This window comes from Polypterus senegalus, chromosome 13 (genome assembly GCF_016835505.1).
Source record: "Polypterus senegalus isolate Bchr_013 chromosome 13, ASM1683550v1, whole genome shotgun sequence".
Lineage (NCBI taxonomy): Eukaryota > Metazoa > Chordata > Cladistia > Polypteriformes > Polypteridae > Polypterus > Polypterus senegalus.
The window spans coordinates 1,090,790-1,118,041 of NC_053166.1; the positions used below are offsets into that span (position 1 = coordinate 1,090,790).

Sequence of the window (27,252 nt, forward strand, 5' to 3'; positions counted from 1 at the left end):
GCTAAATGTATAACTTTTTAAGATTGAAATAAGCAATTAAGGGCGGGGTACCTTAACATGCGAGACCACTATGAAGCATTAAAATGTCACTTAAGCAATAAGTGCTTCATCAGCAGTAATTGACTTCTCATTAAGAAACTGGGTTGGAACAAAAACATGCAGATCCTGCGGCTCTCCAGGACCGACATTGCCCACCTCTGGTCTATTGTGATGGGTGTTACGTGATGCTGGGGCTTCACAGGACTGACCTCATAGGTACTGCGGTATGCAATTGCATTCTGTTAGAGTTTGCTGCTGCTTCACCACTTTCACGTACACATACACATCACCGCCTTCCTGTAGGTCTGAGTCTGTGAGACCCTGCATACTAATCCCCCCGTCACTGTTAAACAAACTCAAACGCTTCATCCAGCTGTGCCAGACAGACATTCTTCTCGACTGCAGTCTTGAATTTGTTTGACTTTACTAAATTCAACCGTCGTTGTGAAACACCGCAGCTGCCGACCACGTGGTGAGCGAGAACAAGCGCGTGCACGCGAGCGACGGTGAAGAATGAGAGAGAGAGTTTGAATTGAACTTTATTAATCAGGAAATTGAATGAGTGAGTGCTCGGGGGCGCGCGCGCGAGAGAGAGAGAGCGCACGTGCGCGCGCAAAAGAGAGCGAGCGCCAGTCAAATGTCACCCTGAGGCAAATTAAACAGAGCTGCGCGCCGCCCCAGCTGACACTGTCCGGCGGTCTCTTAGCGCCTGGAGAGCCCGTCAACTTCCCCTTTCACACAGTGCATCTCGGCTCTTGCTGCAGGACAGAGGCCACCAGCCATTCACAGTGAGTGTCTGCTTTTAAACTTTTTGTGCTTTTCTTTCGCTTCCTCGGATGTCTGCTCTTCTCTTACCATTGCTGTTCTGCACGGTTCGTTCGTCCGTCCCGTCCAGCCCGTCGTCACGAGGGGTGTCCCCGAATCTCCGCTCTCATTCAGGCCGTGGGGCTGTTGCAGGGTAGCCGAGAGGAGAACGTGGTACAATCGGCACTGCTCTCCTGCCGGCCGCCAGCTGCACGCCACGGCACGTTTAGTTTTCCCGAGAGGAATGCAGTCTGGGGGCATTGCATCTGACCCCGAGAAGCCGCGGAGGCCCCTCTTCCTGTCATCAGTTGCTGCACTTTTAGTTTCGGCTGTGTGACTGTGCGCCACCCAGTGGCAGGCCACACCCCGCTCCGCTGCTCACGTTGCTGTACTGGGGGGTTACGGTCGGTCGGTCTGTCTGTCTGTGCGTAACTCCAATTTTTAACTTTCAGTGTCCATAAACTCCAAGGTAATAGTGAGGCCTGTTAGCAGGGTCATTTATTGGTGTACCCCAATCTCCCCCCCTCCCCCCTTAATGGTGGCCCTGCACTTGGGTGGGCCGCCTCTCCACCCCAATAACCAAGAATGCTGAACACCTGGAATTTGGTGGAGTGTTGGGGGAGGGGAGCGCGAGACAGCAGTTTAGATTAGGAGGGCGAGGCCTGAGGGGGTCAAGCGAGTCAAACCTGACAGACCACCCTAAAGCCTGGGCACTGAAGAGCTGAGCCACTCCTGAGTGTGCAGTGGGCCTCGGGCAGATGCGGCCTGACGTGCAATTTGGGCAGGATGGGCACTGAGGAATACAAGCCTGGTGAGTAACTGGCGATAAGGCAGTGGCAGGTCATGGGGTTGAAGGCAGGGGTGATCTAAGAAGGGGCTGCCACACGCCCATTCTATTAAGGTGTTGTCATAAATGGCTGTTGTGTTTCCTGGTGGTGGATGAAGACTGGCACTCATTTATGAAGGTTGTTTTCAGGGGGCCGGGATCGGCTCAAAAGCATTTTGGTTGCAGTGGATGGTTTTCGGTGGGACCAATGGAGATCACCCCTCAAACCCCCACTGCCTCTGCTAATGGGTGAGGGTGGAAGAAACAGGGTGTTGCATGGCACAGTGGGCAGAATGAAAGAAAAACGGTTAAAGGAAACTGCTAAGGCTAACAGGGCTGGATCAGCATGGGGCTCACTGGATGATGTGGTGCCAGGCTGTGCCAGAGCAGGTGACGAGACTTCACCGACTTTATTGGTATAAATAGCAAACACAGGTGGCAGTGTAGGGCTTGGCAGTTAATGACATTTGGACAGCTGGGTGCAGATGATGGAGGTGGCATTGCGTGACGAGTTAAGGCTAGGGTGAGTGTGTTGGTCACTAAACTGACCAGATGGCCGCGGGTCATCATGCATTTTGGGCACTGCTGTGGTGCTCGTTCCCTTGATATAATTAAAGGTTAGGATGACAGCAGGCCGTCCCCTCGTGGCGCGGCTCGTCCAAAGGAATGCGTAGCCAACATGCCAGAATGTGACATTCAAACACCTGGCACCAGCTGCCTTTGCGTGCTGTAAAAAAACTGGTGTGATGCCAGCTCTAAGCCACGGTCCAAGGGGTGCCCCCTTTGATGAGCTGCACCTTCATAATAAGAATACAGTTCCTTTAGTTTTCATAGCGCCTTTCCCATGTTCAAATTGATTGCCTTTATCTCTTCTTGATAATCTGAGCAGCTCTTCTCTGGACTGTAATGTCCTCTTGATTCAGTTGCCCGGGGGCTCCACGTTAATCTCTGTATGTTGTGACTTGCTGAGTGGGGGGGAGTCCCAGTGCACTGTTTTGCCCGGGGGCCTATAATGCTGTTCAGACGGCCCTGCTCCTGACCACAGATGCCCACCACCCCCTCGTAATTCGCTGTGTACTGCAGACCTCTTTCATGGCAAGGTTCTGTCTTATTTTGGCATTTCGTCAACACCCCCCCAAGCATATGTAAATGCCCACCCGGGATGACTTACTAGTAACACCACTGCTTCATAATATAAAGCCGAGCTCTTTGTGACTTCTTACCGACCCCCAGAGTGAACAGTGATGGCCCCCCGTCGTACACAATGTAGTTCTCATAAACGCTTCCCATAAGGCTGCCTGACCTCATCAGGTAATTTCCTAAACCCTCTTCCTCCATTACCTGTGCCATTTAATTCAAATCTGGGTTGTGGGAGGCCAGACTAGGCACGAGCCACAGGGAGCCAACAACCCCTTGTTTAAGGTAGTAGGGGGTCTTTAGAATCTAGAAAAGAAACTGAAATACTAGAGCAAAGGGAGAACATGGAGATTGTATATACACACTGATCAGAACCTGCAAGGTTCCATGTATGACAAGGGAGTGAGGATAGGGGTAATAGCCCTTAAAATTGCCCTCCAATCTCGGAGCAATGTTAAAGGAAAGTCGTGATGGTAACAATGAATTGACAAGTGTACAGTGGCGGCATTTGAGACTATAAGCTGCTCCAGGCTGCTAAAGCTGCCTACTGTACAGTAGGTGAAGCTGACTCAATTTTGTCTTTTTGACATGTATCCATGTTTTTTTTTTGTTTGACTGTCCCAATTGCACATGATTTAAATTGGATATAGCTGTGTACCGATTTTTATTGTAAATTCTAAAAATAAAAAAACCTAACAACGAAAAGCTCACGCAACATAATCCCGTATTTTGAAGAAACATTGTCTTCTCCACAACAAACCAATTAGTTTGCAGTCAACACTGATCTATTTATGCCTCCAGCCCTAGAGGCACTTTAGGATGATGGGTACAAAATAATTTTTTTTTTTGCAAGCCTATAAATCTAATTAAATTCATATTTTCTAAGTACACCGATTATCCTTGAATAACTACAAAATGAATGAAACCAAAGCATAACTATTTTCTATAAGCATTTACCTAGAATTAACATTTAACTAGAATTGAAACGTGGCCCTGATCCACATATGCAAATAATGCAATTTCACCATCCAATGAACGTACAACGTGTGAGTTTTCCCGCGAGAGACGGCTGTGAGCGACGGTGGAGAGCGGGGTCAGTCAAGTCACTGCTGGACGGTTGGACAAAGGAGGGCCAAATTTAGGGATTTTTAATAGATGCCCATTTAAGAGATTAAATCGGCCTTTAGCGACGCATTAAAGCCAGGAGGTGCCGCCCTGTTGCCGCCTTGTTCGTTGATTTTTATTACCGTGTTTGTCTTTCTTATGCTACGCCAGTTTAATGATTATTATTAATAATAATAATTGATATATAATAATAATTATAATGGAATTTCATGCCCTGCCAATGCATATATCCAGGTTGGCTCAAGTCCATCCATGTTTGAATTGCTGGGGGCGGATTGGCTGCGGCTCTTAAGTTTATCTCGGCTTGGCTGAGAAGTTGGGTCTTCATCCCACTAAAGGATCCCCAAAGGAAGACACAGGAGGTCAGGCTGAAGTCCCACCTTAACAGAAGTAGGATCTCGGGGCGTTGGGGGGGCTTTCAGATTCATTTTCTGAATCCACTCGCAGTTCCTGGGTGACGACTTGTCACCAATTCTGCGGCTGTGATTTATTTATTTTTTTTTAATTGCACCTCTCTCTGAATCCATCCCTCTTTATTCGGGGTCTCTGGCTCTATACCTGACTGTGGAGCCCACTCCAGGTTCTTTTGACCAGGTGGGCCACTTCTGCCCATCAGGTGGAGTTTCCTCAGATGTCATTCAGCGAGGCCAGCTCACCTGGTAGTGGGGTCAAAGGTGGTCACCGAGTAGGTCACAGTCTCCGGGCCCTGCCTATTGTATTGTCTATTCATGGATTTCTTTTTTTCTGAAAGCCCACCCCCCTAATTTATATAATGTGTTTTTATCACCATTGGGTCAACAGAGGCCATTTATGGCTTTGAGGGTCTTCTGTTTGATCCTGTGCTCCTGGGGACAAATGATGGCTCAGTCTGCAATGAATCCAGGGACTGGCAGTCATAATCCGTAATTGTGAGGTCAGAGGAACTGGCAGGAGGGTAAAATTACTCAGACGGGTCGCTTCATAGGACAACAAGCAGGGTGTCTTGAAGTGAAGTCCTCGCGTGAAAAGGCTGGCCACGAACCCAGGGGTCTCGGAGTCTGAGAGCACCAGCTCAGTCAGTTAGGTGCACGGCGGGCATCGGACCATCGGGCTCACTCGGGCAGGTGATATGAGAAACATTAGGAAGAGGGATGCACGGGCACATCTTGGGGATGTCCGAAGAGCCAATGGAGGGACCTCCAGGTCACAGGATCTGAGGTGGTCCACCCTCTGGGCGCTGGTCTTGTCTAAATGTTCCCTCCATGACCAGAATTGGAGGTGCTTCTGTAGTCTACTGACCTCTGACCAGCAGCACAGATTTGTCCAATTCCCCAGAACCATCTAGATATGTCCAGCGTTGTCCACTCTTTTTCTGGATGTCACAGGATTTAAGGGGTCTCCATGGCCCACCACCCTCTAAGCTTGACTTTCTACAGAGTTGTATGACGAATAGACAGATTTGCACACATTCATTGACTGGTCCACATTTGCCTTGTATGTCCATAATTTTAGGTGCCAGCCTGGTCAACCACCCTATGCTCAGACCTGCTGTTGCCAGGATGTACCTGCTTTCCCAGATCTGACCTCTATGCCCAGAACTTGAAGCACCACTCTGGTCCACTGCTCCCTAGGCTTTGAACTGCACCATCATTTTGTCTAGATTGGTCCAGCTTTGTCCACTTTCATCCTGGTGCTTCCCTGGCTCACCAGTCTCTGGGCTCTGACCTCCTTCAAATGTGTCCACTTGTCCACACCTGGCCTGGATGTCACAGGACTTGAGGTGCCTTCCCTGGCTCAGGACCCTCTGCGTTCTGACCTTGTGTCCATCTCTCTGGACTTGTCCAGGTGTCTGTCTCTGATCCCTGACCTGCACTTGTCCAGGTTCATCCAGATGTGCCCAGCTGTGTTTGTGTTTTCCAGATATGGCCCGGACCTCACAGACTTGGATGTGCCCTCTGGACTCTGACCTGCCTCACAGATTTATCCATTTGTCCACATTTGTCCTGATGTCACAGTCCGAGGCTCCTCTTTGACCCCTGGCCCTGCGTGGTCCGACCATTTCCTGTCTGATTGTGACAGTGATGTCCTCAGTGTGGGACCTTGAGGAAAAGCCGTTTAGCGCCCTGGTGGCCCCCGTGATGCGGTTGCATGTTGGCATGCGGTTGTTCAGATCTTGCTCTCCATCAGTCATTTTCTTTGGCTTGTCCTTCTCCTTCTCTTCACTGGCTGTTCTTCCAGAATTCTCCATTCTTCTCTGTCCATGTCCGTGGTTTGCTCTTTTACACACTCTGGGGCGATGTTCTTCCACGTTGAATCTCCTCGTCCTCTCCATGAAGTGCGGGTGCCAGGTCACCTCTGTGATGGTGAAGAAGACACAAACAAATCAGTTTCTTGGGTGTCCCCGAGCACCTTGTCCCCTACCGTGCCATACTGGTGTCATGTGTGTGAAGTCAGAACTAATGAGGGCAGCGGTGGGCACCACTCTGTGAGAATGTAGCAGTGTGTGTGTGTTAAGCCGCTGGGCTCGGGTTCAAGGACTTATGAATCTGACAAGGCCCCCGAAATTCTCTCAGCAGATGGGCACCTCCAGGCCCTGTGGTGTTTCTGCGCTCACAAGCCCACCGTGGGTGAGCTGCAGGTGGTTGTGTCCGAGGGGTGACCAGGTGCACAGCGCATGCAGTGAATGTTCTGGAAGGCGAATGCGTGACTGAAGACGTCTCCCTAGGGGCTGAGCGCCGACATCGCGTGCTGCTCGCGCCTCATTTCCCATCAATCACGCGGCGCGCACTCCTGGAAGGGAATTAAAAAGAAAAGAAGAATCCGTGTAACGTGAGCAGAGCAGCTCGGCTCTCTTCCGGCTGGAATTGGCTAAGGGAATGTGCCGGAATGGAGACGGGTGCCCGCAGGCGACACCCAGCAGGTGGTGCTGCGATGAAGGGTCTCACGCTACGATGAACCTCCAAAGCCTGTGTGACCCGAAGTGGGAAGTGAGGAGACGGGAACAAGCGAGAGGGTCTGCAGCACTGTCCAGCAGCAGATCCGTTCTCAAAGCCACCTGATCCCATCCTGGCATCATCAGGGGCACGATGTGAACAAACCTCGAATGGGATGGCAGTCCATTGAGGGGCAAAAAACAAAACTCACTTGCACCTGCAGTGGGCCACTTTACATCTCAGGGATGAGCAAAGGGTGCAAGGTGGACCCCAACCCTGGATGGGGTGACAGGTCACACCCTTCATAGTACAGGGAGGCCCGTCAACCTGCACAGCTGAGGGGACATGGGAGAAAAATAAAATAATGAAACACAGGGGCATAGAGATGTGCAAACGGCACACTGGCAGAGGCCAAGCCGGGGTACAAGAGCAGTGAGGCAGCATCACTAACTACTGGGCCACCATGCTACCCATCCAGCCGCTACTGGATTGTCAACAAAACGGCAACAATGGAGTCCCTCGGCTCCGCCCACCTAATGATAATCCATGGCTTGCTTGACCAATCAGAGAATGGCTTCCCTTCTAAAGCAGTTGACTGATCTCCTTTTGTTTTTATTGCTCTTTGGATGGCATCACACACTGTGTCATAACAAGCTTTTGTATTCCGTAAATTCCTTGGTGATTCCACTTGGCTACACTTGTCCTGCCAGCTGATTTGACAGCGACCAGAGGTGTGGGCAGTTTGCCAGTGTGGCTAGTTTATATTTTAAAAAAAAGGCCGGCCTTCATAATGCTGAGGCCTGCAATAATATGGTAAGGAAGTCGGATCCTTTCCGGAAGAAAATGGCCTGGGAACTCGTGTTATAGAAAAGGAAGTGGAGGGAGGGATGATCCAAGGGAGCATTGCAGGAAATATTATTATGTGAAGATCTTTCCAGTAAAAAAAAAAAGAAATGCTCGCACTGTAGTAGTAGTTGAATCATAGGTGTGGTACAGCGGTAGGGTCTTTCTGCAAGTAAGTGGCTCAGGGTATGCACCATGGAAAAGGGAGGGATGATCAAAGGGAGCAATGTAGGAAACTTTATGTAAAGCAATCTGATCCCTCTGGAACAAAATGCTCCTACTATAGGAGCAGTGACAGTAGTATGACGTACCGTAAAGCAGGAAGAAATTTCTGGAACAAAATGGCTCTGGCTTTGCACCATAGAAAAGGAACATTAGGGAGGGATGATCAAAGGGAGCAATGTAGAAAAGAAGTGGTAGGTAGTCACGTCACGTGTGATTGTAAAATGAACATCGCAGTCCTGAGCTCACTCTATAGAAATGCAACTGGAAGGAGGGATAATCAAAGGGAACAATGTAGGAATCTCTGTGTAAAGAAATCGGATCCCTCTGGAATAAACTGCTCAAACTATAGGAGTAGTGACAGTGGTATGCCATGTATATCGTAAAGCAGAAAGAAATTTCTGGAACAAAATGGCCCTGGCTTTGCACCATAGAAAAAGAACATTAGGGAGGGATGATCAAAGGGAGCAATGTAAGAAGTATTATGTAAAGCAGCGAGATCTTCATGGAACAAAATGGCTCTGGCTTTAAAGGAACATTGGGGAGGAATGACCAAAGGGAGCAATCTAGGAAACATTATGTAAAACAATAAGATCTTTCTGGAACAATGTGACACTGCACTACAGGGAAGGAACATTAGGAAGGGATGATCCAAGGGAGAAATGTAGAAAAGATTATTTCAGGCTGTAAGACCTTTCTGGTACCCAATGGTTCGAACTCACACTTTTGTAGATGTAACCGCACTAGCAATCGTATCGCATGTGATGTAAGATGAATATCACAGTCCTGAGCTCACTCTGTAGAAATGGAAATTGAAGGAGGGAAGATCAAAGGAAGCAATGTAGGGACCACTCTAAGAGGTAAACATCTTATGCAGCGAAATGGCCTCGGCCTTGAACAACAGAAGATGAAAACGAATGAGGGATGATCAAAGGGAACAATGTAGGAACCGTTATGTTAAACAATTATGGTGGTAGCGGTGGTGGTATGGCGTGTATTGTAAAGCAGCACGAGTTTTTTGGAACATAATGGCCCTGGTCTTGCACTTTAGCAAAGGAACATTAGAGAGGGATGATCAAAGGGAGCAATGCAGGACGCCTTATTTAAAGCCACCGGGATCTTTCCAGATCAAAATGCTCACATGTATTGTAGAGATCTTTCTAGAAGAAAATCATCCTGGCCTTGCACTACAGGAAAGGGACATCAGGTAGGGATGATCAAAGGGAGCAATGCATGAAACCACAATGTGGGAGGTAAAGATCTTTCTGAAACAAAGTGGCCCTTGTGCTTGCACAATAGAAAATACACCAGAGGTGGGGATGATCAAAGGGAGCAATGCCAGAAAGAGTTTGCAGATTCCCTTCCCCTTCCCTGACTTTCAGGACACCCCACTTGCCCACCTGACCCTACCCTGATGGTGAAGCTTCCTGACACTTGGGGGTCCATTTATTTGCACCCCAGCCCAGGAGGTCAGGTGATCTCCAACACACCCTGTATGTAATTTCAAAAAAAGTTCTGAAGTATTGCCCCCTGGTGGCCCCAGCAGTCAGTACAAGCCGAGGCACAGGAAGTGTTCAGTTTTGCGTCCATTTGGTTGGCGCTATATATAAATATCAAGTGTGGTGGGTGGGCTCGGTGGGCCTGCAGTCAGCCAGGCTTACCATTCGGTTTCAGGCCCCCGTCTGCCAAGGGAAGGTCGCCGTACAAAGTTAACTGGCATGCGCCAGTGTGAAAGTGCCCCTGCAGCCCTGTCTCCTAGAGGACACACGCCGGCTGTCTCGGCATCGCGTGAGTCACGCTCAAGTGCGCCTTCGGGTGAGATCTAAAAATAACACTTAATGTGCCATAAGTGAGAGTGCCGTCTTCAAGTCTTGCCGCCTGCCTCCCGTTTTTCACGCAAAGATGTTTGTGTAACAGTCGGGGTGAGGAAAAGGTGAGAAGATGGGACGGTCGTAAACACGGGACGTCCTGGGGGGAAAAGAGGGTGGGGTTTGTACCCAGAATCCTACTGCCTGTTTGTGGAAGTCGGTGAGAACGACACAAGGGCCGGACACGAATCCCAGTAACTGGCACAAGCAGGGCATTCAGATGCCACAGTGCCATTTGAAGGGGTGGACTCCCCCAACTTGAAGCTACCATAAGTCCCCTGCAAAGGGGCTTCCTGAGGTCAAAACAGAATGAGGGGAGCAAATAAACCCGCCACCTCAGGGGGGTAGGTAACAAGACCGAGGGCACAAGCTCATGTCCCGCATCTCCCCTGGCATATCATCTGGGCCTGTTTTTCCTGGATTTGGATTAATGAGGTCTGAGGATGTTTTCTTAAATAGCGCCTTTAACGAACTGGCATCTACAAACTAAAACTCATCACCCAGCCGTGCCTTGGCATCAGCACCTCAAAGACCAGTCCTGACTTGCATACCACGTGCCAAAGGCTTTGTGCCACCAAGTTCCTGGCATAGGAAGACATGCTAAGGCAGAGAGGGTGTCAACATGAAATACCTGAAGAGTATTGTGTGCCCTGTGGCACAGCAGTACCCCGTCTTGTGTCCCCTAGTCACAAACTCTCCCATCAGGTCATCCAGATGTGTCCCTTTTGTACCTACAAAACTGTTTCTGGAAACCCACTCATGCCAAACCATGTAGAGCTCTGTTTATCTGGCCAGCCACCCTCTGCCAGTCTGCTATTATATGACCCTGGCTTGTCTTGGCAGGGAACTCTGTGCCCCTAATATATCCCTTATATAGTGAAAGGCACTATATAATACAAATATAAATTTTCTAAATCTGCTTTGTCCTGTGAGGGGGAGTCTGCTGCAGCATTGCCAGGATGCCAAGCAGGAGTCAGCCCTGGATGGGATGCCAGCCTATCTTGTGGCACACAAAACTTACCTTAGCAGGCATATCTTTAGACAAACCCGAAGCAAACTTGGTTAGGATTAGGTGTAGAATTGAACCCAAGTCCAATGAGTTCACTGCTGTGCCACCCTGAATGTGTGGGCCTAAATGTTTTAATAGCATGCAGAAGGAGATGCAAAGGCATGAATGAGTCTGCCTGTAGGAGGTGCCAGTCTTCTCAGGGCAGACTCTCCTGCAAATTCAGATGTTTACATTCAGCGATGAACCAATCGGCTTGTTGTCTCCACATTTGTGACTTTCTAACATTTTCAAAGGGCGGTCCTGCCAGGTAATGGCGGTCATGCTGAGTCACAGGATGTATTTTTAGACGTGAAGTGCAGCGCCATATGAATCCACACCCTCATACGATGCGGAGGCCTTCCTGCCAGGCCGCCCTCTCAGTTTGTACCTGCTGTGGATGTGGGCGCCAAGTATAACCCACTGCAGTGCATGACACGGTGACGAGCTTGTGACCTAGAGAGGATGTGGTATGGGACAGGGTGGAGCTGGCATGTCACTGTGTCTGAGTGGCACACTGACTGGCACACTGAGGCACGGATCAGTTAAGGGGGTGCCACAAAGATGGACACGGACATCCTGATGGCCCACTGTCCCGGTCTGGGGGGTAGGGTGCAGCCTGTGTCTGTTTTGTGGCTTTGGCTGCAAGTCCTTCACGATGATCTTCAGCAATGCCAGCTGAGCAGCCCCTTGGACACATGAAGGCCATCAGGGTCACTCATTATGTGCAGGTGTCAGCAGGGGCTTCTTTATGATTTGGTGGTCTGCAGGTCCGTAGCTTCAGGTCTGCTGACTGTTTGCTGGTGGTCTAAGATACCTTTGAACTGGGTAGCAGCTCACTGGTGTAGAGGTCAGCTGTGACATCCCCACTACGTGTTGGTGCCAATGGTGGCTTGAACTGGCATATGGCTTCTGCTCAAATGACCCCTGAATAATTTAGAGGCCTACTTCACCTGACTTTTTGCTGGTGGTCGGACGTACCTGAAGTGCCTTAAGCACTTGTGCTTGTGTTGGGGCTTCAGCGTGAGTAACACCTGACTGACTCAGAGGGTCCACACATAATGGGGACGTTTCTGTCCTGTGGTCTCCATTATGTGCTCATGTCAATGGCAGTTTAGACTTCTGCACACCTGTAGCCATTCTGTACCCGGGTGGTCTTCACCCATTAGGCTCCTTTTATCCTCCACAGTATCATCAAAGTGACACCTTGATGGTCTTGAGACCCCCACTCCTAGGTGGGTAGCCACTCATTATGTGCTGTAATGGTTCAAGCTTTCCTCCGCCTGTGGTTTCTTAATGCTCAGTGGTCTCCAGACCAGTAGCCCCACTTTGGCTGGCTGTGGGTTTCTGGTCTACTATAAAAGACCCCCCCCACACACACACACTTAGCGTGCCCATTTGGGTGGCGCTCTTCTCTCCCACGACTGAACTTCTGCTCTTGTTCTGCTGTCTGAGTTCCTCTTTCTATTAATAACTCACTTCTCAACCACCGCCGATCCAACAAGCGGACACTCGACTCCGTGGGAAACAAAACAAAACCAAAAACACGCTAAAGAACAAAACTTGATAGAATCTCTTGAATGGTCCTTTGTGGATGGCACAATCCAAAAGGTTTATTGTGCCCTTCACTGCTTAGCTGAATGACTGTAGGGGTTTCTGTGGTGTGAAGGGTCACTCGGGTGACAAGGAGGTGACAGGGACAGAGGCCTAGAGGTGGTCCTAAATGGAGGAGCACACATGCAAGGAGACAACATGCAATTTCAGTGCCAACAGGCTAGGGGTGACGGTGCCCTGTTAATGCGTTGGCTTCCCTGGCACAAATGATAAAGGGAGAACAGTGCAGCCTGAAGGGAGGAAGGTAACGATCCTCCTGACCACTAGAGGGTGCCAGAGGTGTCTGAAGGTCTACCTCCGATGAAGGGAGTGGCCACAATACCTGCTGACTGATGGAGGACAGCATGTGCCCTCAGCTGGGGGAGCTGCCACCACGTTAACCTTTTCAAAAGGGATCTGATGGAAAGTGGAGGGACAGTCATCATAGGCCTCCGCACCACTAGGTGGCAGCATACTGTCCATACTGGATGTTTAATGGCAAGAATCCGCCTGGGAGCCCCAGGTCATTAAAGCGGGGTGCAGAGGTGTGACCAGAACATCATGTGTGGGTGGGCATTTGACCTGTTTTGGGGGTAGGGGCAAAAAATATCCATCCATCCCTGTTTTTGTAGGGGGGTCAAATACTAACATAGTTTTATATAACATATAAAAGCAAAAATTGTGGCCTAAATCATAACCTATTGTTCAATAAAATTAACAGAGGCAATGGAACTTGTATTATTATTCTTTGTGAACAAATCTAGAGCTACATCTACAAGATAAATATCAATAAAGTCAAATGTATACAACATATGAGAGCAGGAACATAAACGTGGCTCATTGTAGTCATTAGGGAGGCTGTAGGATATCGGTTTCCAGTGTTTAACGTGGATATCATCTACAGGACCAGTCTGCGGTTACTCTTGGCAAATTCGGAAATAAATTCATTCCTGTCTAGATTTTCTGTGATGTTTTTCTCATGTGCCAGAAGGACTACATTTCTCTTCCTTGAATGCAGCATTGTTCGGCGGAGTGGAGTGAGAATGCGGTTCAAAGTAGAGACAGAGCTTTCGCATGCAGCTGAAGACACACCAATGATGAGTGCTGTGACACATAGGGAAGGCCTCTTTGTACTGCGGAATGCATTTGCATGCTTCAGGGAGATTAGCATCAGCCGGCACTTTATTAATCAACACTGCTTTTGCCACAGCAATTTCATTTTGCAAGCTCATGCTGTTTTGCTCTGTGCCTGCAAGTGCCTGAAGTGGTATCAGGAGAGAATGCTCAAGAAATAATTCTGATTTTTGGCAGGAGATGCGATGTGACCCTCAATAATTCAACATTTCTCTGAGAGGATCTTGTCTCCATTTCCACAATAGCGCTATCAAGAATACTGAGCATAGCCCTTTAAAAAGTCTGATTAGGAGCCATTTGTTCATCAGAGTCACCATGCCCAAGCGTAGACGTGACAATACTATCATCAAGCTGTGAATTAACTTTCCGTTTCCTTTTGAGCGAATTGGTAGGCCTACTTTCACACTGAGAGAAACGCTCCTCCCAGAATGAGTCACATCTCCTCTCCGTCAGTGTGGCCAGTGACGCTGTCACCACCTCCCCAGCTGTGCACAAATCCACTGCGTGTGCCTGTAGAATTGCATTGGCTGGTTTCCGCACACCAAGCGCATGAGGGAGGAATTTTCCTGTATGGAAGAAATTCTGCTTTTTTAATTGGTTCAAAAGACCACATGCCCCTATGCAAATGTCAAAAGGGGCAGTGCCAGCCTCTGCTACCGCTGAGAGAAGCCCCCTTATAGCTTCCTCATTGTTGGCCATGGACTTTGTGACATCATGATGACTGGCTCATCGTATTTGTAGAAGTCTTGCCAGTGAGGGTGTATTATTGTATGTCTGTGACCAAATGTGTTCAATGAATTTGAGCAGTCCAAGAACTTCTCAGCCAGAGGTTCTGATTCCTTTGCATGTATCCCTAGTAATGGAGCTGGTGGTGGTAGCAGTGTACATATGGAATGTACTGACCAACGTTGTTTTGTAACAAAGCCTGGACACCACGCCTTGCCCCAGACATGACAGGAGCACCATCAAAACACTGACACACTCGGAGAGATGTGACAGAATTTGGTTACAAATATAGTTCAATTAAGCCAATCGGGTGTTCTTCAGAGATGGAGTTCTGGACAAATCCAATCACTACGGACAAATTCTCAAATGTCACCGCGATCCCTGGCGCCATCACTTTTAATGCAAAATCCAGGAGAGTCCGCTTTTTCATATTTGGTCCTGATATCCTTTACCAAATTTTTTTGAGTCTCGATTATTTCATTTTGAATTATATTGGGTGTGTATTTTGCGTTGTCTGGGATGTATTTTACAATTTTTGCAAGTTTGGCATATTTTTTGATTGTGTAATCAAAGAACTTAAGGAAAAAGTCCGTCCTCCCCACCTTCATGATCGTGACCACGCAGTGCCAGTTCATTGACTTCAAGGAACTGAACGGCCTCCCCAATGCTTTTTCACATAATGTCTATTCTTTTCTATCTGGGTTGGACCCAGTAGTTGAACTATGCTTTCACCCGTCTCTGCCCGGCACCGATACTCTTGCCCTGCAGACATGGCTCTGACGTGCGGGATACTAGACGCGTGTTTGTGGAAGCCGCCACCGTCTCTTTCTAGAGCGTTTTTCCAATTCGTGTAGCCGTGTTTGGTGAATATGTCCTCGCGATCCGAACTGGAAACACTAAATTTGCGGCAGGCAAAGCAAAAGCTGGCATCACGGACAACAGAATATTCAAGCCATGGTCGAGACTGATACCAGCTTGCACTAAAACATAGGAGTGTCTTTCCGAATGCGCGCTTGGGATAATTAATTAAAATGGGCTGGGTTGGGCTATCCATATTTAAGTCGGGCAGTCCGGACTGTATATTGTGTTGAAGGCAGAGGTTTGGAGTACCCGACACGGGCACAGAGCTGGAGGATTGTGTAGGCTTATCTACATCTTTTGGAGGTTCAGTTGCCGACGTGGGTGCGCTGTGTGGCGTGGTGGTGGCAGCGGTGCTGGGACAGAGTGACAGAGGTTGAAGATGTCTGCTTTTTAATAAGCCACCTATGCACAGCCTTTGGTGTTACCAACCAGAAAATAAAAGAAGAACGGAACGTATACGCTGTTTTAGTTAAAGAATGCGGTCAACAGGTTCAAAACGTGCTGCAAAATGTGCGGCGAAGTGAACTGTGAAAATCAAATGTTATTCTTCTCCGGGGTTTTCATTGGACAGACAGAGCATTTCGCAGGGTGGGCACGGCTTGTCTCTTTTGGGGCAGTGCCCACCCCAGCCCCCGTGGTCACGCCTCCGGAGGTGTGCCATTAGAGGAACTTGTAGTCGTATGTCCCAGGTCCCCAGAAGAGACCCTGCCAGGGGGCCTGGAGCCATCTCACTATTAAAGGGGGTTAGAAGGACAAGGCTACATCTGAGGGACAGAGGGTGGTGGGAGTGTAGAGCAGAGTGATTATGGGGAGTTTGATAGATGAGCAGATTATAGACCCAAGGGTAGACCCCCAGTTCAACACTGGCCCTGAATGTCCATGGTGTTTGAGTTGCATTTGTCTGCTGTGTGTTGTCACCTTGTATTGGGTTAGGGGGTCCTCTCCTGCGACATTGGATAAGCAACACGTGGGCTGCCGGGACAGAGACGTGACCAGTGAACCAGATTAAGCCAGTCTGACCAGTATAGTTATGAGGGTCAAAAAATTCAGAAACTGACTCTCACAAATTGTGGCTGCATTCACCAGAGAGAAATGGGAGACTAGTAAAAAGGTCAGGTGGTTTGGCAAGTTGAGACAACATGTGTGTCGGTCAAGGCGCTATATAGTTTTTTTTTCTATTAGCTGTGCTCTCACTGGGTGGTCCAAGCATACAAACGGATCTGGAAACTAGGATGGCACCGTTGGTCTGGCCAGGCTTAGATGACTGGCACTTCTAGGTGGGACTTCACCTGAAAAGAGGTGGGGCTTGTGTGTCGGTGGGCGTGGCTTTCTGCGGACTTCCTAAACCAATCCGGTTGTCCTTAGGAGTCATTTTTCACCTTTCAGTGTTTTGTCACAGTTGCCTTATGGGTGGAGAGGAAAAAAGAAACCCGTAATTGTTGTCCCCTAGCTGAGCCACTGGACCCTGGAATGCCGTAAAGCATCAAGAAGTCAGAGTTGTGAGAAAGTATTTGCCCCCCTTGCTACTATCCTCTGTCTCTGCATATTTCACACAATGATTGACCTCCGATCTTCAGACAAAATGCACTGTTAGAGAAAGGGACCTGTCTGGAAATTGGGAGAGGAGTAACTCTGTTTGAAACACTGTGTGAAAAAGTTTGACATCCGTAATCACAACTAAGTGCTTCCTATCATTTGTTCTCAGTGTTTCCGGTCGCCCGCCCCTCTTTGCAGATGTTCCAAAGTTCAGACACATCAGTAGGTTATGAACATATGAGCTGCTCATTTTAGGTTCTCTCTTTTGGGTTCAAGTCAGGATTTTGACTCTGCCGCTCCATTCGCTTGTAGACTTTTTGCGTTTACCCCAGTGACTCTCCAGCTTCAGGGTACAGACAGATGGCTGGACATTCTTCCTGGTGTCTGCAATAATGGCAGGTCTTCATAGCATCTTTAGCCCATCACACCAACACCGCCATGTCTTACTGTAGGCCTGATGTTCCTACTGTCCAACACCAGATGTCCTGGGCCCTGTGACGTCCACAGAGTTCTGCTTTGGACTCGTCTGTCATTGTCCCAAAAGGGTTTCTCTACGCTGATGTTCCTCTTGGACAGCAGAGGTTCCTGTCCCATGACCCCCATTTCTCCTCTCTTTCTTATTATGGGGTCCCAAATACTGACTGTCTTTGTCACTCTTTGTATGATTCACGGTGACTTCTTGAATGAATCGTCGCTGTGCCCTTGGGGTCATTTTGGAGATTAGGAAGATCTCGCATTGTTACAAATGTTTCTCGTACAGAGATCATGATGGAGCCCCAGAGCCTCGTAATGACCTTGTCACCTTCTCCTTTCCCCGTTTAACACCTTTAGTTCTCGTCTCAAACAGAAGTTCCTTTGATCGAGGCCTCACATTCATGTGGTTACAACTTCTGTCTCACTGTGCGGTTTAGGTGAACACCGCTGGCCATGTTCAGTCAGAAGAGCTGAATTATCAATGAACTTCAGTCAGCTGCTGGAATCTGCAACTAAGGGGGCAATTATTTTCTCACACAGGGAACTTTTGTAACTTAAATGTATGAAGTAGGCAATGGTGCCGTTTGTTTCCTTTGTTCCCCTTATCTGATATAACATTTTGGCCTGAGAACTGAGCCCATTCAATGTAACAAATTGAGGATATCAGGACGGGGGCAGATAGTTTTTCACAGCACAGTGGTGCCCTCTTGGCTTTGCCATTCTGAACCAGGAAGGCTTTGTTTCCAGGAAAAATGTGGTATGCAAATGAGGCCCGCATGTGATCGTGCTCTTTGGTGGCAGAGTCCGGGCATTGGGGGGCCTGGTGAGGCTCTCTATGGACGTCTCACTTCCTCAGACGCTGCCACCAGCTTTAAAAATAGCCAAATGGTTCAACTGACACAACCCCAAGGCGGTACACAATGAAAACAACGCATTGTGTGGGCCGTCACTGCACTTCCGAATAACGCGAAGGAAGGAGAAAAACAGACAGAACACCCGAGAGCACGGTGGGCTTAAGAGGCTGGCAAGAGCTGGGGGCGGGGGGGTTTGAGGTTGCACTGAATGGAAGTGGGAAATGCTGGGAAAAGGGGGTGCTCACCTTGGAGGCTGTGCTGGCTTGCAGGGTGCTATAAAAGGGAACGGATGACTCAAAGCTGTCCGAGTACTTGTGTGAGGACCAATAAAGAGCCAAATAAGGCAATTCAATGGTACAGAGCAAAAGGCGCTATATAATCACGTCAGTACTCGCCGTGGACAGCTGATCCATTTGGGTTTTACTCACTGGAAAGGCTCCTATGTGCAGGAGTGATTGGGCTAACTTTGAAAGGCGCTATATAAATGAAAACTCTGCTTACGTTAAAAGCAGCTAGAGAGATCGCATGAAAGGTGCAACATAACTGATCAGACCATTAAAAAGCTATCTGTCCATTTAAGGGGGGGTGGGCTGCTTTGAAAGGTGCTATATAAATGAAGGAAGTGCTTATTTTTAAAAGGGCTTATATAAAGAGGGATTCTGGTGAAGTTAAAGGGTGTTGTACAAATGAAAGGTCTGCTTATGCTGAAAGGCGCTATATAAATATTGATTCAAGAGACTTTGACGAGTGCTGTTTAAATGAAATGGCAGCCTCTGTTGAAAGGCGCTATATACATGAAAGATCTATATATATTCTGTATATTATTCTTATATATTATTATTATTAATAATATGTCATGGAGGGGATGTTTGATTACAGATGCCAGCTGTCCACATTAGGCTGGTGAACTGGGTGGTCAAGTTACTGCTGAGCACTGCCAGTGCCAAGGGTGTGGGGTTTTTTTAGCGGCCACTTGGCGCCTCTAACTGTGACTGTTGGTTACTTTGCCAAAGAGGAAGTGCCACCATCGTTATCAGAGCAAGGCGTGCCAGGGCTAAGCTTCTCTCTGCTGAGGGCTGCTCGTTGATAAGCTTGACTGGCCTTTCTCATGCAAAGCAGCAAACGTCTCAAGAGAAAAATGGAGGAAGGACAAGAGCAGGAAAATAAAAAAACGAGCCGTCCCGGAAAAAAACTGAAATCTAGACGGAATATTGTCAGTCTGCCAGCCTGAGAGTACTTGGGTTAAAGTGTGGGCACAATGGGCACAGAGCCAAAAGTACAGTCAAAGACCTGAAAATGATGACGGAATACTTTATAAAAGGGCACAATGGCGCCCACTACAGGCCGAGGCCTGCATTGCACTTCTTGTTGTCCAGTTAGGCTTCAGCTCAGCTTTGACAAGGGCAGAGATGTGGGTGGGTTACTTTACAAAGTATCCATTGCTATAGGTCTGCTTAATGCCCTGTGTAATTCCAATTCACTGAAAGGACAGAATCAGGTGTCACAATGGCATCTAGTGCCACATCATATGCCCACTTTGAGATGCAGGGTTGCACCCCAAGCCACTCCTGACTATAAACACAGTGGGATCAATACACCATGATCTGCAGGATAAGTGACACTTGGGCTTGCAAGCTGGCACTATGAATGGCAGATCTGGCTGAAACCTATGGTATATAACCTCCAAACACAAGCTGGCACACAGAGAGTAAGTCTGTACACTGGTGTGCCATGCAAGACTTGTCCCTGCCATGTGCCTGAAACTTGTAGTGGAAGCTCCATCTCCTTATGATACTGTAATGAATGACACAAGTCCAAATTACAATTATCTTGCAGTAAACTGGCATTGAAGACTGGGCATGTGCCAATGTTGATGCCAGGGTTGATAGTCTTCCCTTAGATTTGGTGGCTAACAGCACAAATACATGGGTAGAATGTATCACCTTGATTTATTTTAGTGAATATTCAATCCTCTTGTTTTTAATTCAGTCATGGAGGGCTGCCGCCAATGCTGAAGCCAGCAACAATAAGGGGTATGCTGTGTTAGGATAACTGAAGTACCAGGAGAAGACCCCCTACCGGACACAGGGAGGACATACAAACTGCACAGAGATGGCGACCAGGCCAGGATTTGGGGGTCCCTGCACCTGTCAGATATGCACTTCTCTGTACCACCATGCCAACTGTCACACCATTTAGGCAGGCATGTTCATATGAGGTTGTGGTAAGGAGTATTTTGAGCCACTCTCAGACCCTCAGAGGTCTTTTTATTCATTTTTCACATCTGACTGATGCCCTCCTTCAAGGTGACTTTATCACACGTGGTTTCATTTCTTTTGTCTTTTCCCAATTGGATCAGAGGCAGGTGAAGTGACATGCTCAGGGTCACATAGTGTCACTAGGGGGATTTGAACCCACAGCCTCGGGGGTTTGAAATCCAAAGCCTTACCCACTACGCTATGTGGCAGCCTGCTAGCAGCATCCCTCCGAAGTGATTAACTATAACTTGATGTATTGATTAACGATTGGCTCCCTGGTGCCACTGTTATGTAGAAGTTCCCTGGCACCTTCACTTTAAAGGGGCATACGACGTGTCCTCCAGTCCCGGGACGCTCCTGCTTGCTCTCCTCTGCACAGCTTCACGTGCTGCTCTATCTTTCTTGTAGTGTGGTGACCAGTCTGAGTTGTACCGTGCGTCTCGTCTGCATGTTATCTCCGTGTCATTGCAACTCGTCACCTCAAAGCCATTCTGTTCCAAACCTGAGCTGCTGCTGCTGCTTCAGTTTAGGAAGGTCCCGAGATTTCCAGCACAGTAGGTGCCTCTGAGACTCCCAATTTACTAAATGTTCAGTTCTCTGCAGGTGCAGATGACGATGATGTCGGGGGGCATCACAACGATCAGATGCCAATCATGAACCCCCAGGTCCCTTTGTTTACTTTTTTTTTTGGACATAAAAGTTTTCAAAGCATCCACGTCCTGCTAGTCCTTAGTAAAACGTGGATGGAGCAATTCAGTAAGGTAATGTTGACGATCGACACATCTGCACACATTGAGGAGCATTCTGGGACAGTCCAGCTACAATTGTCCTACAAAAATGCCACTGCAGAGTTATCATTTTATTTAATAGTTTTGTGTTTTGTCTCTTTTGTGTGTCTCTTCTCATATTATAGCTTTTGTTCTGCCAAATTTTAATTGTTACTAGCTGATTGAAATCTTTAAAAAGCAACATAGACCTCTGTGTGTGTATATTGTAATACATGTAGTGATAGTATGCATTGCATTTGTCACTCCAACAGATGGCACATCACAAACATTTGTAGCTATTAAAAGCATTACTACAAATGTTTGTAATGCGCCATCTGTTGGAATGGCAAATGCAATGCATATGTCTCTGTTAAAGTGACATTTGGTATAAGATTCACGAAGTAGTGGAAATATTTATAACGTGCCATCTGTTGGAATGACAAATGCAATGCATATGTTTCTATTATATGCCATTTTGCATGGAATTTGCAAAAGCAATGTAAATCTTTCTCATGCACCATCTGTTGAAATGACAAAAGCACTGCACTTTATTACTACAAATGTTTATGATGCACCATCTATTGGAATAACAAAGTGCAGATGCCTTAATTATATGCTATTTAGCATGGAATTCGCAAAAGCAGTGTAAATTGTTCTCATGCAACATCTGTTGAAATGACAAACACAATGCATATGTCTCTATTATATGCCATTTTGCATGGGTTTTGCAAAAGAAATGTAAATCTTCCCCACTTCTCCTGTTGTTTGGTCAAGTAGTCCTAGAGTTCTGCTTGCTATGGGAGTTCACGGGGGTCTAAAACTTGAGTCCGCAGACCCCCTCCTCTCCTTCTCTGCCCCTTCATCTCTCTAAGACCCTGAGCAACTCGGGTCCAGCGGGCCTTTGATGAAAGCAGATGTTTCTGTGAAGAATTATGGGGAGGGGCTAATTATGGAAGGCACTATATACGGTAAGAAAAGGCTGGTTGTCAGGAGTTCTGGGGTCAGCTGATGTGCATGGAGTTTGTTTGGGGGGCATGAGAACTGCCACAGTGGCACACACGGGTCAGTGCAGCCACATGCCATGGTGTCCCATACGCCCGCAGACCTCGTGCTCCTCGTTGTCAGGCTTGCTTTCTTTATCTGATGTGCTCACACTCAGCCTGTTATCTTATGGCAGCAAGTGACAATCGCAGGAAGAGCCATACAGCTGGTGTTATCATTGGCACCCACGTGTGACATCAGTGCGGACTTCACTGGAACTCATGGAGTGACTGAAGGAGGCCGCGGGTCTCGTGTGGCATTAAATTTGACACACTGTCCCCCAGTTGATGTAAGAAAAGCAAAGTGGATGTCCCTCAGTCATATTTTATATAGCGCCTTTCATCCTCCGACCGTGACACAAATGAAAAGATTAAAAAATGTCTTAGTATGAGTAAATGTGAGACATGGGCAGACAAACACACACTTCACGCTAGTTGTTCACTCTGCATTGGCTGGTATGGTGGTGTGCGTGGTGAGCTGGCAGGCCCACCACACCTCAGTGTCAAAACCCCCGTTTATTTTTGGTTCCCATGATTTGACAGTGCCACCCCACACAGTCCCCTTCATCCCTAGTTGTCAACTTCACCGTCCGTTTATTAAGCAGGCTGAGCTTTGTTGAATCTTCTTTTTTTCCTAATTGTGCTCCTGCTGTCACTCCTCTTGATCCTGAACTCCATGTACTGCACTCCTGTCTCTTTGCTTTGTTGTTCATGGCCTCCTTGTCTTTTTGGCACATTCCCTTTCTGTCCCTCATGCCACTCCATTGTTCCTTTACGGATTTTTGCTTTGCCCTCATAAACTTGATTTTTACTTTTTCATATACTTTGTTAATCCCTGCATGGACATACTCTGTGCCTTTCTTGACTTCTCCTCTCTTCTCGCAATCCTCCTTTTTAATTCTGGCCTTCCCCTGACTCCTCTTTCTTTGCTCCTCCACCCCTGTTCATGGCTGTCTTCTCATTTTCTACACCAGATTTTTCTTCACAAAGTGCTTGTGTTTTTATTCTTCTTCATGGCATTCTTTCACTTCATTAGTTCCTTACTCCTTCCTTCCTTCCTTTATTTATTTCATTAGTTTTTGCCAGCCTTGTTGATTCTTCCTCTCCCTGGTGTTTCTATTCACAGTCCTGTTGCTCTTCCCCCCACCACTGGCCCTCTTCTCGTTTCTCTTCCTTCTCTTTTCCCTAACCAGTTTGTGCTTCTCTTGCCTTTTCCTCTCCCCAGTGTTTCTTTCTCTTAATCCTCCTCTTTTCACCCCTAATTCTGGCCCCTCCAGAAGTTTCCTTTTCTGGGTTCTCCTCCTCACAGTCCTCCTTTTTTTTTTTTTTTTTTTACAAATACTTCTCTTTTTTCTCACTCCTCCAGCTCTTTGGTTTCTTCCAATCCTGAATCTTTTCTTTGCTGCTCCATAATTGTTTCTGCTTATCTTCACGTGTCCTGCCCCAGCTGCTGCTGCTTTTTGTCTTTTTTGCCACATCATCTTGCTTCTTGACTTTCTTGTAATGCTGATTTACCTTTTTTTTTTTTTTTTTTCCACACAGTGGTTCATGTTTCTGTTGACTTTTCATTCCAGGATGTTGTTTTTTCTCGCATTCCTCTTGTGTTATTTCCCAATGTAAAACTTGCCCTACTCTAGTTTTTGTTTTTTTTTTAAACCTTCCAGTAAAACAGTCCTGTGCCGATATACGGCCAACTGAGTTGAGGTGATTGGGGGCCATAGGACAACAATCCGATAATAATATTCTGGAACTGGGCAGATCCAGCCACAGTAATAAATCTTTCCTTATAATTAGTTTGTTGTTTCACATCCATACATTTACTTATGTGGCTGATGTCTTTATCTAAGGTGACTTTTATGACATTTTATGATTGGTTTTCCAATTGGAGCTCAGACAGGTCAAGAGACTTGCTCAGGGTCACACAGTGGTGTCAGTAGTGGGATTTGAACCCACAAATCAGGGTTTGAGGTCTAAAGCCTTAACTACTACACCACACTGCCTGTCTCACAGGGTCCCATGTGGTTTTTGACACTTGGAGGACCCCTTTGAAGGTTTGTGTTACTTGCCGCTGTTCCACATGCCTAATTCTTAAGCATTTGGCCCTCACTGCCTTCCTTACACCAACATTTCTCAACATTTATGGTCCCACAACCCAGTTCTGTCTTTAAAAACCCAAAAGCAGCAGCTGCAAACCACCCCCTTGGTGAAATGAGTGTGGGGGGGGGGGTTCCACTTGGTGAAACAAACTTACTTCGAAACGGGGAAACCTATTGTTCAGTGCTGTCGATCACTGAGGTGACCCACCGCAACCCACTTGTGAACCAACGCCTGCATCTCATGACTCACTGGTGGCAACGTGGGCCATTGCCCAGTGGCTGAGACACATTGACTCGGACCACCATGACCCCACTCATGAACCAAAAATGACAACTTGTGGCCCTGCCAGTGGCGGAACCCAATGCTTGAGAAATCCTGCCTTACATGAACTTGGCGTGTGGACACTGAGACTTGAAGGTCAGTTTGTGTTACTGCATAGTGGCAGTTAAACAATTTAAGGTATGAGTAACGTTGACCCACAGCAGACCCACAGAGCCTCGGTGGCCATGACCAGAACACTTTATGACTGACATACAGACATTTTGTTGTTTTTTTTTTTATCCTGACTTTTTTTCCACTCCTCCAACTTTTTCATTTTATTTTTTCCATACTTGGATTATGCTCGTCTTCACATTTCCTATCTCAGATGTTTCTTCTGAAAATCCTCTTGTTTACTCATCAACCAAAGCCTGACCTCCTTTTACCCCCCACACTCCATATTCTTATCTTGTTCCTTACAATCCATATTATTTTTCTGTACTTCTTTATGCCCGTCTTCACATTTCCTATCTCAGATGCCGCTTCTGATGATCCTCTTGTTTAATCCTCTCCGCTGTTCTGGTTCTCCTTTTTACTCTCCTTGTTGCTTCCAATCTTCATTTTTTTTTCCCCTCATATGTCTTTGTGCCCATCTTTACATTTCCTATCTGAGGTGATTCTTTCTGGCAATCCTCTTGTTTACTCCTCTCTGCCATTCTGCCTCTCCTTTTGCCATTCTTGTTCCTTAAAATCCTTTTTATTTTCCACATCTCTTTATGCCTGTCTTCACACATCCTATCTCGGCTGATTCTTCCGACGATCCTCTTGTTTACTCCTCTTTGCTGTTCTGGCTCACTTTTTAACTCTTCTTGTTCCTTACACTCCTAGTTTTTCTCTTTGCTCATGCACGCTGGTTCATGCCTGTCTCGATTTTTTTCCTTCCTCACCCACACGCCTCTCCTTAGAGTCCTCTTGTTTAAATGCTGTCCCTCCTGTCACTCCATTTGTTCTTGGACTCTTGTGTTTGCTCCACGTGTAGATTTTGGCCTGTCTTGGCTTTTCCATGCTGCTGGTCCACAAACGGGCTGACACAAGCAGCTGTCGTGGTCCACACTTCCAAGAGGGTCTTTAATCTGATCTTCCTCTGGTGCCAGGCAGGTGAAGATCTTAATATCCCATACGTGGTCATTTAAATTCAAGTGAGACGCTGCACAGAGGAGCCCGAGATCCCGACTTTGTGTTTGATGAACGTAGTTGATTGGATTTTGTTGTCTAGTCAGGTCTTCCCCTCCCCGTTTTTAGTAAAACTGTCTCTCTGCTTTCTCTGATTTCCAGGTGCCTTCTTGGACAATTTGAGGAGATCACCTGCTGTTCAGAGCACCATGGAGGATGAGAGTCAGGTGGACACTGCTAAACCCAAGATGTCCAAACTGTCTTCCAAGCTGCGGGCCATGGTGCAGATCCGGAGGAAGTACCACATGCTGAAAACCCGGCGAGCTGACAGCATGTCCGGCATGTTAAACCACAGCAAACCTGAGGTTTTCACCTTTGAAGAAATTCCAGTCAAGCCTTCCATGACAAAGAGGAAGAAGCGAAAGAAATCGCGAGTCCTCTTCCCGAATGACAGTCGGAAGTACCTACCAGTGAAGGAGCGCAACCGCGCCAAAAGCTGCCTCTTCTTGCTGAGTGTCATCGTCTGCTTCCAGGTGTACAATGCCATCGAAAACTTGGACGACCACCTGCAAACCTATGACCTGGAAGGTCTGGAGAAGACCATGAAACGAGAAGTCTTTGGTCAGAAGGAGGCTATGGAGGACCTCGTGAACCTGTTCTCGGACTATTTCTCTATGTACGTCCACAATAAGCCCCTGGTGATCTCGATCAACGGTCCCAGTGGTGTTGGGAAGAGCCACCTTGGGCGCCTGCTGGCCCGCCACTTCCGCTCCATCATGAAGGATGAACTGGTCCTCCAGTACTTTATGCTGCACCACTGCCCCCTAGAGGAAGATGCCCCCCAGTGTATCCAGAAGCTCGAAGAGCACATTGCCAAGGCAGTTAACCAGGGTGAGGCAGAGGAGAAGATCCCTGTCTTCATCTTTGATGAAGTTGAGTTCATGCACTCGGATCTGCTGGACTTCTTTCGGCCCCTTTTCCAGTCTAACCAGACAAACGAGTTCCTCAATGCCGTCTACGTGTTCATTAGCAACATTGGCCAGGCGGAGATCACCAAGTTCTTTCTGCAGAACTCGTCCAGCAACACGTCGGTGGGCCGCCACAAACGGCAGGAACTCAGCAAGCACTTGAAGTCGCTGCTGTCACGCTATCATGCCATGTGGCAGGAGGCGGAGATCGTGCCATTCTCTCTTCTGGAGAAGTCCCACATCAAGGACTGCTTCCTGGACGAGATGACCCGTGAAGGCTTCTACCCCGACAGCTCTCACATTGAGCGGCTGGCATCCGAGATCTCGTACTACACGGTGGGTGACAAGGAATACTCCATGAATGGCTGTAAACAGGTGGTTGGCAAGGTCAACCTGCTGTGACCAAAGAGTTGCACCGGGTGTCAGTCCCGTGATGGTGGCATTGAGACTCCTGGCAGGTATCCTCCAGGTGCCTATACTCGAGAGGTGAGCTGGGCATCGCGCCCATCTTTGGGGGCATCGTGCCCCTCCGTCATGGAGCAGATGTGAACTAAATGGCCTTGTGTGGGCTCTCATGCTATTGGCTGTTCTCTCTGGACATGTGACCTCTTGACTATTTATAAAAGCAAACTCGTTCTTCTGGAAGCCCTCGCTTTGAAATATTTTTTTTAATAAAAACTTGAAACTAATCA

At 47.6% G+C, this 27,252-nt stretch overlaps 1 protein-coding gene across 2 annotated transcripts; it reads left to right on the forward strand.

Annotated features, from left to right (window-relative positions):
• Positions 1 to 616: 616 nt before the first annotated feature.
• On the forward strand, positions 617 to 27,252 carry LOC120542633 (torsin-4A-like). Of its 2 annotated transcripts, none has more exons than XM_039775223.1 (2): positions 617 to 827; positions 25,755 to 27,252. In XM_039775223.1, exon 2 carries the CDS (start codon positions 25,802 to 25,804, stop codon positions 26,960 to 26,962), a length of 1,161 nt encoding a protein of 386 aa, XP_039631157.1. In that variant the 5' UTR covers positions 617 to 827; positions 25,755 to 25,801; the 3' UTR covers positions 26,963 to 27,252. The 2 variants fall into 2 exon arrangements, with proteins under 2 accessions (XP_039631157.1, XP_039631156.1); XM_039775222.1 differs by lacking the exon at positions 617 to 827 and adding an exon at positions 1,603 to 1,654.

Bases quoted from the DNA above. Each gene is read 5' to 3' on its own strand.
- LOC120542633 (XM_039775222.1), top strand. From the start codon at position 1,630: ATGGGCACTGAGGAATACAAGCCTG. The intron at 1,655-25,754 runs GTGAGTAACTGG...TCTGATTTCCAG, and splicing joins CACTGAGGAATACAAGCCTG to GTGCCTTCTTGGACAATTTG.